Here is a 19,215-nt window from a genome sequence, read left to right as displayed (position 1 = left end):
GCATTAGACCACTGAGGCTATGGTAATATTTATCGCAATACTTATAAAGGGAGGACGCGGACTTGGGATCATCGATTTTGAAAAGGTATATATTAAAGTACTCTACTAGAAAAGTACTTGAGCAAAAAGATAGGACGCCATACTCAACTGTTTTTGAGAAAAATCGGTTTAAAGTTTATAACGTTTGTTATATACCAGCCGCGTTAAACCCATTGTCGCCAAGATTGCGTAGCTCGAGCGCTGTATTACCAATCGTAGCTCTGTATTACCAATCTGTCGACTCGAGACATCCAGACGTTTCGATCCATTTTCATCTTTAGTAGATAAATATACCCATAATAAGAATGATTTGAAATGTATTAGTCCACGACTTAGCCGATTCGCATCAATAAACGCAATGGAGCAATATCTCTGTCCAAACAGTTCCACAGCTGATGTAGGAGACACTGTATGATTAATATCATTTGAATCATTTATAATATATTCAACCAAATAAAGTTTTTTGATGTGTCAAAAAGTTAGAAGAACAAGGAATTGTTGGAGACTCACCTCGATGATATCGCTAATTATAACAATAAAATGTACACAGATGGAAATAAATACTGAATATTGTAATAGCATGGTCACAATTAAAAGAAATAAAAAATTTTTAACAAAGAAATAAGATAATAGTCGGTTAGTAAAAAAAAAAGAAGTAAATATGTCTTAACTGTTTCGTGTCAATTATTATTATTATTAAAATGTAAAAGATAAATAACGAGAATAGAAAATAAAAAATTGTTATAAAAAAAAATATGGTCACACGCTTATATATTGTTTATAACAGGGGTGTACATATGGCTAAGAAAATCTGTGTCTATTTCTAGAATTAATCATTTATTGCAATTTTTCTCTACATCCAGAACTTTCACATTAGCCCAATCGAAATTGTGTCCTGAGCATACTCTGTGGTCAATAATGACTGAATGTGTAGAGGTATTCCACCTTGTGATTTCGATGTTCATTAATTCTAATTTTCAATTGTCTACTGGTCTGTCCCATGTAAGATACATCGCAATTCATACACTGTAGCTTGTAAATAATATTTTTTTAATCCAAAAGTGGAAGCCCTGCTTAAAATTTACTATAGAAAACTATAGAGAAAAATTCTATTCTAGTTTTTAATGAGCGTTTTGAATCGATAAATCCCTGTGGCGCCCTTGCCCCCGGTTACTGCTCCGCTGCCTCGCGCGCTCGCCACCGAGCGCCACCGTCCACCGAGGAAGCAGACGTTGGTACCACGACTAGAGTGGTGACTTCCGCTTTCTTCCCCGTCGGCGATTATCACGCGCATTGTGTCGAACGGCCATTACGTGTCAGTCATCGGACGCGCAGCAGCCACACATCTGGTAGAGACAAGGAAGAGAGAGACTCTGGCATCATCATCGTCGACGTGTTACTGTGTCGTGACCGGTACGTGACAGCCTGTGCAGTGTAAAGTGTCGTGTACGCGACGAATTCTGTGGAGTGTCGAAAGTTCTGTCTCGCCGGCTCTATGCGACCACGTGCGGCGCGCCGCACCTGTTGCGCTGAGTGCTCGCCGCTTCTCTCACACTGCGTGCGCCTCCACTTCTCTCTCTTGTGCGCGACACGCGAGTGCACTCGTGCTCTCTCTCTCTCGCTCGCGCATGATCGGCTCTTATCTCGCTCTCTCTCACACGTGAGAAGTGTCTCTCTCTCTCTTTTGTTTGCTGTGTTCCGTCGCTCTCTCGCTCGTGAGCGATCAACCGAGTGTTTCTCTTTCGCTCGCGAGTGACGTCTCTACTTGCGTTTTCGCATGCGTCTCATCCGCGTCCTGCGTTTTTCCCGCATCGCCTAGTTCCGTCGTTTTTATTCGCGCTTACAATTGTGCCGTCATCAATTTCCGCGTACGCTCCGTTTTACCCGCGCCTGCGTTCCGTTTTGCTAGCACTCGTGTGCCGTCTCGTTTTCCGTCCGTGTCGCGTCTCTTTCTAGTCCGTGTTTTCCGAGCGTTTCGCGAGCGTCTTGCGTGCAGCGTGCGTTTCAGGCGCTCCGCCTTTCTTTTGCGAGCGATATATATTTTAAGTGTGTTTTTTCTTTTCCTTATTCTTTGCGCTTTCTCGTCTCTAGTGATTAGTTCTCAAACGTTCCTCCGTGTCCGCGGTGCCCTTGCTGGCATTGTACGTTACGTGAAAATAACATTGTCACGCGCTGTTCTCGTGTTCGCGGTGTCCCCCCTGTTGGTATTGTACGTCTTCGATCTCTTTGTTCTGTGTTATTAGTTTTTAAGCGTTGTAAATATCGCGTTTTTGTTCTGTTAATCCTGCGACTTTGATACGTTCTAGATTTAACGATTGTGGCTCAAGAATAAACGTGACCGAGTCAAAACTTCGCGAGACGTTGCTGGCGACGGTCGGATAACAAAATCGTGGCATGAACTTAGTTATTCTGCCTACTCCTGCCTATCAGACCTTTCAGAGACTCGAGCCTGCCTTCCTCGGCAGGGCAGTATCAGCAAAGCCTTACTGGCAGAGCAATAATTCGCTACATCCCCATTTGCAATAGTTTTCAAGGTGAAGTAATGCATAGTTTTCAATGAGGATCTCACTGTTCTGAATCAATAGTTTCTAATATTTTTTGTTTTATAAATTTTCTTTTAGTTATCGATAGTTTTCGATGAGTGTTTTGACTCGCTAAATCCTCATCCACAATAGTTTCTCATGTGAAAAGAAATATAAGTTTGCAATATGAATTCCACTGTTACCGATTAACAGTTTCAAATAGTCGAATCTTTAGGTTTATTAGAATACAACTATACAGAGTATCTCATTTTAATTGAAACAGTCAATTTCTGGAAATCATTAGAAAAAAAAAGATTGTTTTTTAACAAAGTTTTATAACTTCAAAGAGAACATAAGATAGTGCCATTGGTTTAATCTTGGGTGTAAACAGAAATCTATATCTTTTATTACAGAATATTATTCTACATAATGAAACAAACAACTTTTGTAACATTTTTTTTCTAAAAATTTGTGATTTTCAGAAATTAACTGTTTTAATTAAAATGGAAAATCCTGTATAATTACGGTTTGATTAATTAACTTAAAATATAAAATAAATCCCATAACATAAAAATATACACAAATAAGTTATGTAAAATAATAAAATATATATACATATACGAAGGTAGTCTGAAAAGTTTTGAGCCTTAACATGAAGATGATGTTATTCGTCAAAACCATTCTAGTACTACAATAGTATATGCTTTGAAAGACTTTGGTGAAAATTTCAGCCATTTTGGACGCCCAGTTGTTGTTTGACAGTCGTTTGTGTCAGTCGATGTCAGTATTTTTGTAAAAATGGAAAAAATTGAATATCGTGCCGTGATTAAATTCTTACATTTGAAAGGCAATACGCCTGCGCAAATTAAAATCGAGTTGGACGCTGTTTACGTGGACTCTGCCCCATCATTTGCCACCGTAAAAAGACGGGCAGCTGAATTTAAATGTGGTCGTATCAGCTTTTCTGATGATGAGCGTTCGGAACGGTCAAAAACTGCGACCACCGCTGATAACATCGAAAATATTCACCAAATGGTACTGGACGACCGTCGAATCAAGATTAGAAAGATAGCAGAGGCTATGGGCATATCGAAAGAATGCATTTGTCATATATTGACTGAAGAATTGGATATGCGCAAGCTATCCGCGTGTTGGGTGCCGTGCTTGCTCACTTTGGACCAAAAAACGAATTCGAATGAACATTTCCAAGGCCCTGTTAGAGCGGTTCAAGCGAAACGAGTCAGATTTTTTGCGTTTCATAACTGTAGATGAAACCTGGATTCACCATTACAATCCAGAGACAAAAGAACAGTCAAAACAATGGACTGCAAAGGGTAAACCTGCTCCGAAAAAGGTGAAGACGGTTCCATCAGCTGGGAAGGTAATAGCGACTGTTTTTTGGGATAGTCACGGAATTGTGTGTATCGACTATCTTAAAAAGGTAAAACAATAATAGGAGCGTATTACGCATCATTACTTGATAAGTTGAAGGCAGAAATTGCAAAAAAACGGCCGTATTTGAAGGAGGAAAAGAAAGTGCTGTTCCATCAAGACAACGCACCTGCTCACACTTTAGCAGTCGTCATGGCCAAAATTCACGAACTGCATGAATTGATTGATCGTAATGATCACCCATCGTATTCACCAGATCTAGCCCCCAGTGACTTTTTTCTGTTTCCTAAGCTTAAAGTTTCGCTTGGAGGACAGAGATTTTCATCGAACGAGAAGGTCATCGCATACGTAAACGCCTATTTTGCGGAGCAAGACGCCAACTACTATTTGGAGGGGTTAAAAAGGGTAGAGTATCGATGGGAAAAGTGTATCGACTTAAAAGGAGATTATGTTGAAAAATAAAACTATATTTGATCGAAAAAATACTTGTTTCTATATTAGGCTCAAAACTTTTCAGACTACCCTCGTACAAGTCTTGTCTGTTCGGCGCAAGTTATAATATGTCGATTGTTTTTAATAAGCAGACTCTAAATTCTCGGCAACCCACTCGTGTAATGATTGTAGTGTTCCCATCCGTTCGGACCATTCTGCAGAATCTCGCGCGTGGACCTCGTCAACTTCACGACAACGACGGCGCAAAGAGCGCACCGGTTCCAGTTGGCGTCCCAAATTTAAGAATGCGGATGACATTCCCAGGGAAGAATGGATGCGCAGTATTGTATGCAAAACGGAAATCTCTCAAAGCACGTCCCATTCGCGGTGATCCTGATCAAGAAACACGATAATCATCGTTTTCAAGACTCGCTCTACAGGATTTACTTGGGGGTGATATGGCGGTATGGTAGTATGCATAATTTTATGTTCCCTCGCGAACTCTCGAAGAATCCGGATGACGAATTCAATACCATTAGCAAAAATCGCGGCGTACCCCAACGCGTGAAAATCAGATCTTGTAGGGCTTCTTTGATTTTTGTTCCGTTGGCAGCGGAGTACACAACACTCTATCCATTTAGTGAACAAATCCTGCACGACTAATACATACGCGAATCCCGATTTATTCCGCGGAACAGGATATCAGCAGCAATCACAATCCACGGACCTTCGATGACCCGATGACCCATCAGTCTCATCGTGCGAGTCTGCTCGACTTTTGTACGTTGACAAACGTACATCATAGCGGCGGAGGTATCGTGCGGTTTCTCGGTACATGCCAGGCCAATAATACGCGACCGCTAACCAATGATACGTCTTGTCGACCCCTAAATGTCCCGACTGCGGGTCATTGTGCGACTCACGTAAAGCCTTCGCTCGCAGTTCTCGCAGCAGCATTAACTTCCATCTATCTAAATCCTCTACAACGTCGGAAACGAAATCTTTAGGCCTCAAATAGTATAGTTGCCTGTCGACTTTCCAATCCGAGAATTCGCGTTCTCGACGCTTCCTTCGTAACTTCCTTAAAGTGCTTCTTATACCACTCGTCCATGGTATTCTCAAAAACTTCCGCATCTATCGCGGCCACGAGTCCTCCTCAAACATTTGTGATAAAGCGTCCGGCACGTGATATGAAGCTCTCTTTCGATGTATGATCTCGTAATTATATTCGAGCATCTCTACTCGTGCCCATCGAGCGAGCCTCCCTGTGAAGTTCTTCAAGTTGTGTAACCAACATAAACTATTGTGGTCCGTTACGACAGTAAATTTATACCCTTCCAGATAAGGTCGGAATTTTTGTATCGCCCACACAACCACCAAACATTCCTATTTGATAACAGAATACTTTCTTTCCGATAGAACATGGCTCACGAACGCAATTGTCTGCTCTACGCCGTCAGTTTGTGTCAAAACGGCGTCCAAGCCAACGAGCTAGCATCTGTATGGAGCACGAACGGAGTTCGGAAATCGGGGCATGATAACGTCGGAGCGGCAGCTATTCGCTCGCTCTGTTCAAAAACGCGACTCTGCTCATCGCCCCATTCCCAACGCCTGTTTTTACGCAAAAGTCTCGTAAGCGGTTCGCTGAGGCAAAACGCGGAATAAAGCGCCGATACCAAGACGCCATGCCTAAGAGGCGGCGTAACTGCTGGATATTGTGCGGCACTAATCAAGGATCGGTCGAGCCTTCTCGGAATCGACCGTCACCCCTTGCTCTCCACGATAAATCCCAAATATCGAACCTGCGAACGACCAAATTCGCACTTCTCCGGATTGATCGTAAGGCACTGAAACCCTATCTAGCATCCGTTTTAACCACTCTAAATGCATCTCAAACGTGGGTGTGGCGACAATATTGTCGAGGTACGCAAAGGCATACGATTTCACTTCCGGTCCGATAATCCTGTCTAACAAACGCTGAAAAGTCGCGGGTGCCTGTTAATCCGTACGTAGAGATTCTCCTTTGCCAATGGTATCTGAAAGTATGCCTGGCTTAAATCGATTGTGGAAATGTACCGCGCCACTCGTAATTTGTCTAAGATCCCATTCATATTCGGCAGCGGGCAAGCATCCTTTTTACGCTAATAAACGCTATTAATTTTCCGAAAATCGAGACGAAAGCGGTATTTCCCGTTCAGCTTTTTCATCATAACGATCGGATTCGACCACTCGCTGAATGACTGTTCGATTATGTTGGCATCTAACATTTTATCGACCTTCTCGCGAATAGCCTCCTGCACCTTCGGAGAGATCAGATAACAGCGCTGCCTTATAGGCGGATTCCGATCCACGTCAATTCTATGCTCTGTAAGAGAGATAACATCCAGGCTCGCGACGTCTTTCGGTACGGTATTCTCGAGAAATTCTTGTAATCGACGTTTCGACTAATCTGACGTTAATTCGGCTAACCCGCTTTTATTATCGACTGGTTCCTGCGTATCAAAACGGTATCGGATTCTCGATTCATTTGAAAAGCACCAATCAGTTCCAAAATCGAGACTAACACCGAAAGTACACAGAAAGTCTGTATTCACGATACACAGTATGGCCAGGCTCGGCAATAAGCACGCGGAAATCTCACACTTACGACTTCTCAATAACATCGGCACTTCAACTTCTTCCCTAATTTCCGCGACTCCCGCTGTTTTAATGCGGAAACCTCTATCATGTATATGTTATGTCCAGGGGACTTCACGAATTCTTCTCTTTCGGAAAAAAACAACGGCTGCTAATCTGAAAACGAAGCGCTTCGAACGATCTAAAAAAACCCTAAATAAATAAACAAAAATTCCTCTCGAGATGTCTCACTATCAAACAAAAAAAAATAATTCTTGGGATAAACAGCTTTGTCGGCACCGATAAGTTTATGACATACCAATAAAAAAAATAATATTAACAAAAGCAAATTCCTAACGGATAAGAAACGCGTCGGATCGTTCGAGAATGACACTCCCCAAATTGGTGGGGAAATTAAGGGAATCAATCAAGAAGAAACGATTAGCGGCCGTTGGCGGCCACACCAATGAATGATTGAGGGTATGGAATGGCGAGAAAATTTTTATTAACTAATTCCATCATTCGCTAGGAAATCTGGAAATATAAAAATAATCACAATTCACAGAACACCGCTCCCCTCCTTCCTTTATACTCACAATTTTTCTAAACTATCATTCGACAAGCCAACGCGGAAATCCATCACGCCCTCAGATATTCCCAGATATTCCATAAAATCCAGATTTTCTTTTGTTTGTTTGTTATTTATTATTATTCCAAATTTACGTATAAAAATTTTTTCTTTTTTTGTAACCAGTTTTCGACACTTTAATGTACACAGTAAAATTTGCGAATAACATTGTAATTCTTTTTTTTTTTTATTATTATTAAATCAGTTAACTCGAATTCCGTCTCAATTTATTTACCCCCAAACTTGACCCCGAACCATTCACGGCTCCCTGAGGATCGTATGAGGTCCTTGGTAAGAGAGATTCGATTCTCTCACCAAAAAACGGACCATCGATAGCGCTGGCGCAGGTAAGGGTTATAACGTCATGACGCTGACCCGATTCCTGCTCCCTTAACGCGCGTTCGACTCGCGGTTCGACCTCACGACGTCGTTCCGTGAGAACAGAAAAGGTTCCGTGCGTCCACCCGAGTTCTCCTCCTCCTGACGAAAGGTATTACCTTTCCTCTAGAATCACGGACGTAACAGAGCTAGAATAAAAATTGGGGGCTCGTCCGGGATATAAAAAGTGCGATCTTTAGCGGGAATGAGTACAAGGTCAAGTTCGAATAAGTCCGAAATAGATGAACTTTATAAATTTAGAGAGTGGCGGTAAACCCAAACCACGCCCATCGAAAACGGTACACACATCTATCCCATCTAAATTCCTCGCTTCCAAACACATCACCTTTTCTCTGGAGGACACTTCGATAGCGGAGGAGCGATTTGAAACTGTTTGTGAAACATTTGAATCTAACATTTCCACACGCGAAACGTTATCAATTAGTAATAATTCTGATAATTTTGACGAAAAAGTAAAAAACCTAGAATCTTTAAAAATGGCGCAAAATAATCCTTTCGCTACGCTAAAGTACGCCGTCAACGCCATTCCATTACTTTGACGGACAAAATATTCCATTGAATTATTTTATCGAGGGTTGCGAAGAGGCGAAATCTATGCTTCCTGATGAGGCTGAGCCTCAATTTGCTAAAATCATTAGAACGCGTATAATCGGAGAAGCACGTCGAACCATTCAGGATCAAGACTTTAACAACGTTGCCCAAATCACTAAATATTTAAAACAAATTTACGGTCCTTCGAAAAATGTCTATCAACTACAAGGGGAATTGGGATGTGTCTATCAAGGGAACGACGAAGACGTAATAACATACGCGAATAGAGTGAAAATTTTGGGGAAGCAAATACTCGAAGCATATCGAAGTTCGGGACCTTCTCTTCCCGAACAGAATATTAAAGATTCATTAAAAAGGGACATATGTAAATGCTTTATCAAGGAATAAACTGGAGATCGAACAAAGAATATTAAGAAATTCACAGATGGATGTTAAAGCAACTGTAGCCGATGCGATACGCATAGAAAGAGAATTACGCGCAATGTCAGATTTACGGCGCGGTAATATCGCAAAAATGCAAAATATTAGCTTATAACGCGAAACTTGCCAAATTTGTTATAAAAATGGACATTTAGCCAGTAACTGTAGAAAATTCATTCAAAATTCACAGCAGAATTATGAAATACTAATTTGTCAGATTTGTAAAAAACATGGTCACGATGCTAGTAAATGTCGACTGCGCGACCCGCAATCACAGCGAACTGTTAACGTGATACGAGAAAATATGATTGTCTGTCAATTGTGCTTTAAAACCGGTCATAACGCGAAGTCATGTCGTAGTACTAATCAAAATAAGCCTCTCTTAATTTGCCAGTGGTGCGATAGACAGGGACACTCAGCTAATAACTGCTGGAAAAATCAAAACGAATTGCGCACGACAGAAAATAAGGCAAGAATTATTTGCCAAAATTGTAATAATGTAGGGCACACTGCTAGGGATTGCAGATCCAGAATGGATCGAACTACGAGCAATAATAACACATCATTTTGCCGATATTGCAAAACGCAAGGGTATTTCCTCGAAAACTGAGTTGCGCATCGCAAGTAATAATCGAAGAATGGCAAAAGATTCGGTAAACTCCAACGGCTCCTCGAAGCCGGGCGTGCAATAGGGGACCGAACGGATTCCACGCCCGTCGACATCTTCGGCGCCTCAATAAAAAACGCTCCGAACGCTCAGTCAGTAGCGGTAAACCTCGATAAACATAGTCGCCGACCGTTCAGGTAGAAATACGAAAAACAGTCCCTCACATAACTTTTATGTTAGACACCGGTTCTGGACCTAATATAATTAAGAAAAATTTTATACCTGAGGGAGTACGCATTAATTATTCTAACATACTAAAATTAAACGGAATAAATGATTATCCAGTCTCTTGGCGAAACTCTTTTCGACACCCTAGTAAATTTCCACATAGTACCCGATGACTTTCCGATACTACAAGCTGGTATATTAGGCAACGATTTCTTTAAACAAACATCATCGAAAATTGATTACGCACAAGGATGTATAAATGTATCCGGTATCCAAATACTTTTCTCTCGCCAGAAATTATAATGGTATCACCCAGATCAGAATCGTTATTTTATGTAAGAGTTGGCAACCCTAATGTCAAAATTGGATATGTACCGAAATTGAAGATAACTTACGGAATCTATCTAGGGGACACGACCATGGAAAATGTCTCAGGGAAAACATACTTAAATATCATAAACACACGGGACGAAGAAGTAGAAGTCAGGGTGCCGACCATAAATCTTAGACCTTTGAATGAGATGATCGACCTGTGTGAAACCAGAATAAAGACGTTAGATTATCAGAAGGAATTAACAAATTCACATCCAATTCCTTTTCAAAGGAAACCAAACATATTGATCCTAAAGAAGAATTGTTAAACTGTGAAAATCAAAATAAAAATGTAATAAGTAGAGAGGAAGACGAGATTATGAATATAAATGACATTGAGATTGTTAATGAAAATAAAAATGAAAATAAAAATAAGAATGAAAGAGAGAATGCAAAGACGAAAGAGGACGGAATTATAAATAATAAAGAAATTAAAATCTCCATAAATGGAGATAAAATTTATAAAAATTTAAAGGTCAAAAATAAAAATGAAATTAAAATGAGAGGAAGTAAAAGAAAAAAATCTTAATTTCGATACTCAGCGAGAGGGAAATTACCAAACCTCCCCTGAGATATCCTCTCATCCCAAAATTCTCGGAGAGGGAAGTTACCAAACCTCGTCCGAAAATTTAAAAAATTCTGAGTTTCCTGGAGATGAAAATTGTCGAATCACTTCAAAAGATAATTCTGGAATTGCCGATGGAAGTTTCCGCACTCCCGGAGCATTTTCCAGCTCCATCGGTTACGAGGAGGGAAATTACCAAACCTCACTACGTAACCCGATTCTGTCTAAAGGAAAACGACAATACTAATTCCTTAGTCTCGTTAAAAGGTGTTAAATTCCCGAGAGTTGGGATGATCTCGGAAAAAACGGAATGGAAAAAATGAACCCTCTCATATTATCGCCAAAGAGCTTATAGAAAGAATACAAATAAATAAGTCGAATGAAATAAATCTTGGCAAATTAGGAATGAAAAATAAAAAACCGTCTTCGAGAATTTTTAAATTAAGACAAAATCAATCTCAAGAGATAGTAGACGAATGTATACGAAAGCACAAATCAAAACATAAGGAGAAAGTTACACAAGGGATACAGAGTAATAGCAAAGAAAACGGAGCTACCGAATGCTTAATTCTATCGGAAGAAAACCAAAGGGATAGACTCATAAAAATTATAGAATTATTATGACTAGAGCACTTGAATAATTATGAAAAGCAGAATGTGATAAATCTTATAATTAATAGTCAAGACAGGTTTCATATACCTGAGGAAAAACTGAGCAACTAATGTTCTACAACATAAAATATCTAAACAGATGATCAGCCGATAAACACCCGTCATATTTCCGCGTATAGATTTCCGCAAATTCATAAAGAGGAAATAAACAAACAAGTAGAAGAGCTGCTAGAAGGGGGCATAGTAAAACTTCACAGTCGCCTTACAATATGCCCATATGGATTGTACCCAAGAAAGAGGATTCTCAAGGAAATAAACGATGGAGAATGGTATTAGATTTCCGGGCATTAAATGACAAAACTATCGGAGATGCGTATCCACTACCAAATATAGTTGATATCTTAGATCAATTAGGAGGAGCTCGATATTTTTCGGTATGCGATCTAGCCTCAGGATTTCATCAAATAAAAATGGATCCAGCAGATAGCCATAAAACCGCTTTTACAACACCTTTTGGACATTATGAATTTGATAGAATGCCATTTGAATTAAAAAATGCTCCTGCTATCTTCCAACGATTAATGGATTTAGTTTTATCAGGATTACAAGGAAAGGAACTATTTGTTTATATGGACGATATAGTTATTTACGCGTCATCATTAGAAGAGCATGAGAGAAAATATAATCTTTTAATAGATAAACTACGCGAAGCAAATTTAAAATTACAGCCCGACAAATATGAATTTTTAAAATCCGAAGTAACTTATTTGGGACACATTATAGACAAAAAACGGAGTTAAACCCGACCCAAAAAAATTAGAGGCTGTACGATGATTTCCTAGACCCAGGACACCTAAAAACATTAAACAATTTCTAGGACTAGCGGGATATTACAGGCGATTTATCTCTAATTTTTCTAAATTAGCAAAACCCTTGACAAATTTATTAAAAAAATGACGTACGTTTCGAGTGGACACAAGAATAAGAAGAATCATTTGAAATATTAAAACAAAGATTATGTGAAGAACCCATGTTGCAATATCCTGATTTTTCAAAGCCTTTTATCCTAACTACCGACGCTTTCGGAGTAGCCGTAGGAGGAATATTGTCGCAGGGTATAAATAAGGACCGACCAGTCGTGTATGCGTCGCGAACTCTAACTGATAATGAATTAAAATACGATACATACGAAAAGGAAGCGCTGGCTATATTATATTGTGTTAAACATTTCCGTCCATATTTATACGGCCGAAAATTTACTTTAGTCACAGATCATAAACCTCTATTATGGTTTAAAAACGCTCAAGATACCAACATGAGAATATTACGATGGAGATTAAAATTAGCTGAATACGATTACGATGTCGTATCAACAAAGCAAGAAAAATTAACGTAAATGCCGATGCGTTATCCAAGAATCCGGTGAATTTTGAAGAAGGGAACTGCAAGGCAATTATTGACCGGAGAACTTTAAATCCCAACGAAGCAAAGGATACAGAAATAATTTCTAAAATGTTAGAAGAATCTGACGAGGAGGAAGAAACAGAAGAGGACGAAAACTTCGAGTTATATCTTTCAGACGAGCAAACAAAAAATTTACTATCTGACGACAATCTGTTTAGGGATAATACGGATTCAATACTTTTTACACAAGAAGAACTGGACGAATTAGTGCAGCAGACAGAGAAAGCATTAATACACGATCCACCGAGAGCCAGAAGAGTGCTCACTCGCAGCCAAATGATAAATGAAAGAAATAAACGCTTAAATTCAACGCAACCTCAAGGAAGAAATGAACCCAAAGAAATTGCGGATCAAACCAACAAAAGCGACAAGGAAAAAGAGAGTGACGAAAATACTGACGATGAAAGAGGAAGCGAAATAACAAATGAAGAAAATGAAGAGCTTAATAGTATAGATAAATTTAAACTAACTATCATTGACCATAAGCTAATGAAAAACAATGTTGTTGATTCCCGTGAATTATTATTTTTGCGGAAAGATAACGTAGCATATTTTGTCGATGTCGATGGAAATCCATTGGATTCTAGAGCACGAAAATTACTCGAGCGCAACGAATTGCCTACCCTCAATAAACTCGCTCTGTGTAGACCGCAGGTTGTAAAACGCAAAAACTATTTTCACGTGGCCTTACCCATTGACGAAGGGTCGAGAGAAGAGCCAACAATGATTTTAAATTATATAACGCAAACTCTGATGGAATTACGAAAAATAACAGAGGAATTAAAATTAGAAACTATTAGCATTGCTAAAACATTTCCTTTGCAATGTTCCGTGGAGCAATATTAAGACACAAATACAAGCGACCTTTCTCGACTCATTAACTAAATTAATTATTTGTAACGGATTAGTAAAATATCCTTTGAAAGATCTTCTATAATAGGCGAAACACATTGCTCACCTACAGGTGGACATAGAGGCGTTACTAAAATGTATAACAGAATTAAACATAATTACTATTGGGAAAACATGAAATCTGATGTCCAACGGTATATTCAGCAATGCTTGCAATGTCAATTGAAAAAGTTAGTACGCGTTAAAACGAAACAACCTATGATAATTACCGATACTCCGGGAACAGCCTTCGACAAAGTAGCAATGGATATTGTCGGACCTCTACAAAAAACTGAGAGAGGAAATGAATACATTTTAACACTGCAAGATCAATTGACTAAATTCAGCATGGGAATCCCCCTATCAAACCTTCGAAACAATAGCCGAGGCTTTTGTTAATAAATTCATTTGTATATTCGGAACACCCAAAGCAATACTAACCGATCAGGGAAGAAATTTTGTCAGCGATTTAATGAGAAAGATTGCAAAACTTTTTAGAATCCGTTTCATACAACCGCCTTCCATCCTCAATCCAATGGATCTCTAAAGCGATCGCATCACGCATTAGGAGAGTATCTTAAACAATATGCAAACGAACAAGAACAACTGACGGGTTAGCCTCGCAATGTTTAATTATAACATTTAATTATAACACCTGCGTACACGAAGCTACAAAACATACTCCATACGAATTAATATTTGGAAAAATTGCAAGAATACCTTCGGAAAAATTTCTAGCACCAGAAGATAAATTAACTAGCTATGATGACTATTTAGTAACCTTAGTCAGTCAACTTTATAACCTTCGAGGGAACGCGCGTGAAAATATCATCAATGCGAAACATAAATCAAAGAAATATTATGACAAAAAAATCAACCCTCAAATCTTTAAACCTAGGGATTACGTATTTCTATTAAAGGGACCTAAACCAGATAAATTTGGGGATCAGTATACCGGACCACACGAAGTACTAGAAATATTAAATAAAACTAACATAAAAATTAGAATAAAGAAAAATAGTCAAATCGTCCATCCTAACTGTTTACAAATTTTGCATATCAAGTTACCTCCAGACAAATAAAAAAAAAAACGTAACTATTTTCAGATGGATCTCCATAATTGCTGGGCAGTAATAATAGTAATTTTAACAATCCGGTTTCATAAAACGCATGGGATAATAGGCTATGACTGCGGCTCGCCCTCAACAAATCTAACAACCTTATTCCTACTAAATATCGAAGAATGCGACATCCCGCCACAGAACGTAAATTCAACTAATGTCTATATACAACTTCTACAAATAAACGAATTCGAGTCAGTAAAGGTTATTCAATGCAAAGTCAAAATAGACAGATTAATAAAAAAATGCGGAATGTTTTCACACTCCGTGGATGTTTTAAATGGCAAATATTCATATATAGAGGAAACATCGCGCGAAGTATGCCAACGAATGCATTCTTATGGAACTTATCAGTTACATAACGGATATATCACCGGATTAAAACCGAATTATACTGTCCGACCAGTAACATTGGCAGGACACGTAGACGCCGATGGATCGTGCAAGGGGAGCACGTATTCAGATCCATACGGCACGTGGACTGATGTCGTGGTACTCGCCAGTATAAAAATCTCACTACAAGAATATATAGCCGACATACGAATAAATAGTAATCGAGTGCTACTCAGATCCGGAGTGGCCTGTGAACTCACAACCACTCATTGCACAAATATAGAAGGAGGTGAAACCTATTGGGATCCAGTGCCCGCCGACACTTGTAAATTCAACAATTATGGAGTATTGTACAGTGGGATTGCAGACAAAATAATAGATAACGTAAATGAATAACAACTAGTAGTCTATTCATTAACTGCACAAGATACAATTTTCGCCTTGACTAGCAAAGGAAAATACGCAACATGCGACTATACACTCATTCAAACCGAACATCCCAAATTAATCACCTTCGAAACCTCACGTGATGTAACGATCTTCAAACAACGAACGCGTGTCTCTAACCTCATATTCACCTACATGAATTCCAAATTCGTATACGTCGAAAAGCACATCCATATGCAGATAAATCAATTATAGAGAAATATCCTTTTGCAACAATGTGAACTAGAGCAGGGAATGTTAAAAAACGCTTTAGCTATAGCTACTCAAACACCCGATATTTTTGCTTATTGTCTAATGAAAGGACTTGGATATATAGCCTTGTTAGCCGGAGAAGTAATACATATTGTAAAATGCGTACCCGTAGAAGTAAAAATCACAAGAACTGACAACTGTTACAATGCTACCGGTCATTCAGGGAAACGAAACTTATTACTTAACGCCGCAAACCCATGTACTATTGCGACAAGGAACTCAGATAAATTGCAATTCTTTCGCACCTACTATGTATCACCTAGGAAACTCATGGTATAAACTCATGCCTAAACCTGTGGAATCATTACCGCCCACAATTATGAAACCTATGACCAAACTACTACGTGGAAATATGTTAGCCCTGGATCGCTCGCTACAAGCGGAATATACACCGAAAATGATCTCAATGATCTACCCCAGATCACATATTGTTCCCTGCTGAGCGACCGGCGGTGCTCAACGGTAGCCAGGCGGATGATGGGACAAGCAATCTCTCTGAACGGGGGGTCACTCTCAAATCTATTAGACGAAGCATCCATAACAAAAATCGCTGCATCCGCATAGAAAAAATTTTGGAATAAATTCTTAATTTTCGGCAATATCACTGCCGGGATAATTGGAATATACCTCACCGGGAGAATCATAAAACTAATAGTAGATACAATCATACATGGTTACGCTTTGCATACCATATATAGATGGTCCATACATCTACTGGGCGCCATCTGGGACTCTATTACCCATCTTTTATTACTGTTGGGAACAAAAAGGTTTTAAAAATCCGAGCAGGCCAGCGCACCAGAGTCTGACCTGTATAGTAAGACCTCCGAAGACCAAGTATACCCTTTATTACCACCAGAGGAAAAACCAGGATTTTCGTTCGAACTAAAAAAATAATAACAACAAAACAACCTCTTTTCTTTCCTTTTCCTATCTACTATTCCCCCTCCACAACCACCTAACAATCATTAAACTTTTTAGAAGTGAAGAAAGTAAAAATAAAAAGGAGAGGAGAAGAATGGAAGCCATCGATACCAGCCGTTTGATTCGTGGGCGTCTCGAGTATAAGATTCTACGAATGGAATCTCCACTCCTGTTTTGAGTGCGGTTAAAAAATGGGAGAATCAGCTCTGCAAGATCTATCGGAAGAACTTAACTTCCGAATGAACCGCAAATCCAAAGAATTCATTTGCTGGCCCAACGACATAGAGGAAGACAAGTCTATTGCCATAAAAGACGGCGACGTATGGCAAAGGGGATTGATTACGGGAGTCAACCCAGCCCAGAGGACTTGGATCGATCTTAGGGACATAGGACGCCAAGTGTGGAGACCATTCCATCTTCCGCTTGGAAGGGTGTTTCCAAGAATTATGCTGGCAGACTCTTACCCGTGGACTAGCCTACACAGAACCGGCTAAACTAACTAGATTTTGGTCCAGGAAAACTAGAGCCTTGTGCCGAATCCGAATCGAAGGACGCAGTGGATATATTAACATCGTACGTCCATTGGAAAATGGGGCCGCAATGGTCAAATTAGTCTTGCCGCACGAGGACGACTGGGGGGTCATGAACCTTCGTGACGCACTGGTATCTCTAGCGGAGGTTCACGAGTCGAGAAAGAGGCTCGAATCGTGGATACCTTCCCAGCGATCTAAAAAATGAGTCTATATACTCAGTTACACAACGTTTTTTTTTTATTTTATTATACCATCCTTATTTCTGTTAGTTATATCTTTTTTTTTATCTCGTATACTTATTTAGTCAATAAAGTAATGTTTAAGTTGAACAATCGTAAACATTATAATTTAATAATAATTTAATCATAATAATTTTGATAACAATTACTTAAGTTCCTTTTACATATATAGCATCCACTTCCTTTATTATTAAACTTATTATATTAATTTTTTTTCTTTTCGTAGCATAAAGAGGGAGGAAATGTAAGTCGATTAATTCTTTATTCATATCGATGTTGCTTGAGTGCCTACTGGAGAGCGGGAGCGCTTATTATTTTTATTTTTCTCTCCTCATCTGCAATCACCAATACTCTGAACTATAGCATAATAATATTAACAAGTTAGTGGTAGGATAATAATCCTACACATCTAATTGCCCAGTCAAATAAATTATCATGCGAACGTCACCTTACCTAATATAACAAATATATCATATAATCAGACGATACGCAATGACTGAGGTAGGTAAAGAGCACTAAAACGCCTAATGGCCACGGCTTGACCATTTGCATTAAGACCCCGAAAAAAAAGGGAGAAGAGGATAGAAAAACCATCCTGGGATGCAGAACATGGAAATATAATTCCAAATCAAGCGAGACGCGACTGGTGGTACTCACGTAATATAACACGTAAAAAAAAAGAAGAGTGACAAGAATTTGCTGATTTGTTATATAAAATCATTTTCTTCCTCTTGAACGCTATATAATGAATACGATAGAGTTAAGCCAAAATTATCATAAATCCTTTCGAAATTCTTATAATTCTTTCGAATTTATTTGTAATCGTAATAATAATAATAATAATAATAATAATAATAATAATAATAATAATAATACTAGTAATAATACTCTTCTATCAAATCCAAGCATACATCAAGATTTTGCGCATTCTTCACTCTCTACAACAAGGAGAAATAAGTCCTTTCAAAATAAATACGCATTAAGAAATGTTAGGCATGAAACACTTAAGATATTTTTCTTTAAAAAACAAAAGGGGAGAGGAGAGTGAATGATGCGCACAATTTAATTTTAAACAGTATTGAGAATATAATGTAACGTTAGTTAATGTAAGCGAAGACGAGGAAGAACGAGGGAATAAGAAAGGAGTTTTGGTGGTCGCCTGTTCCTTCCTTCTTCTTCACAAAAAAAAGGGAACCGAAAGAGAAGAATTATTATCCTATTGTTGCAAATGTTGTGCACCCCCAACATTTGTCTAAGTCGGGGGGTGTTACGTCCGGGGGACTTCACGAATTCTTCTCTTTCGGAAAAAAAACAACGGCTGCTAATCTGAAAACGAAGCGCTTCGAACGATCTAAAGAAACCTTAAATAAATAAACAAAAATTTCTCTCGAGATATGTCTCACTATCAAAAAAAAAATAATTCTTGGGATAAACAGCTTTGTCGGCACCGACAAGTTTATGATATACCAATAAAAAAATAATATTAACAAAAGCAAATTCCTAACGGATAAGAAACGCGTCGGATCGTTCGAAGGTGACATTCCCCAAATTGGTGGGGAAACTAAGGGAATCAAACGCCAATCAAGAAGAAACGATTAGCGGCCGTTGGCCATACCAATGAATGATT

The 19,215-nt window shown here is 38.9% G+C and overlaps 1 protein-coding gene across 2 annotated transcripts; it reads left to right on the top strand.

Annotated features, from left to right (window-relative positions):
- Positions 1-808: 808 nt before the first annotated feature.
- Positions 809-19,008, top strand: LOC105424103 (uncharacterized). Of its 2 annotated transcripts, XM_089073311.1 has the most exons (3): positions 816-2,573; positions 4,578-4,849; positions 5,805-19,008. In XM_089073311.1, exons 2-3 carry the CDS (start codon positions 4,844-4,846, stop codon positions 6,048-6,050), a joined length of 252 nt encoding a protein of 83 aa, XP_088929437.1. In that variant the 5' UTR covers positions 816-2,573; positions 4,578-4,843; the 3' UTR covers positions 6,051-19,008. The 2 variants fall into 2 exon arrangements, with proteins under 2 accessions (XP_088929436.1, XP_088929437.1); XM_089073310.1 differs by having other exon boundaries at positions 809-2,573; positions 4,578-19,008.
- The last annotated feature ends 207 nt before the right edge of the window (positions 19,009-19,215 follow it).

The sequence above is a fragment of the Pogonomyrmex barbatus genome, unplaced genomic scaffold (genome assembly GCF_055798465.1).
Source record: "Pogonomyrmex barbatus isolate J1 unplaced genomic scaffold, ASM5579846v1 scaffold15, whole genome shotgun sequence".
In the NCBI taxonomy this organism is placed as follows: domain Eukaryota; kingdom Metazoa; phylum Arthropoda; class Insecta; order Hymenoptera; family Formicidae; genus Pogonomyrmex; species Pogonomyrmex barbatus.
This window is presented reverse-complemented; position numbering and strand designations above follow the sequence as displayed.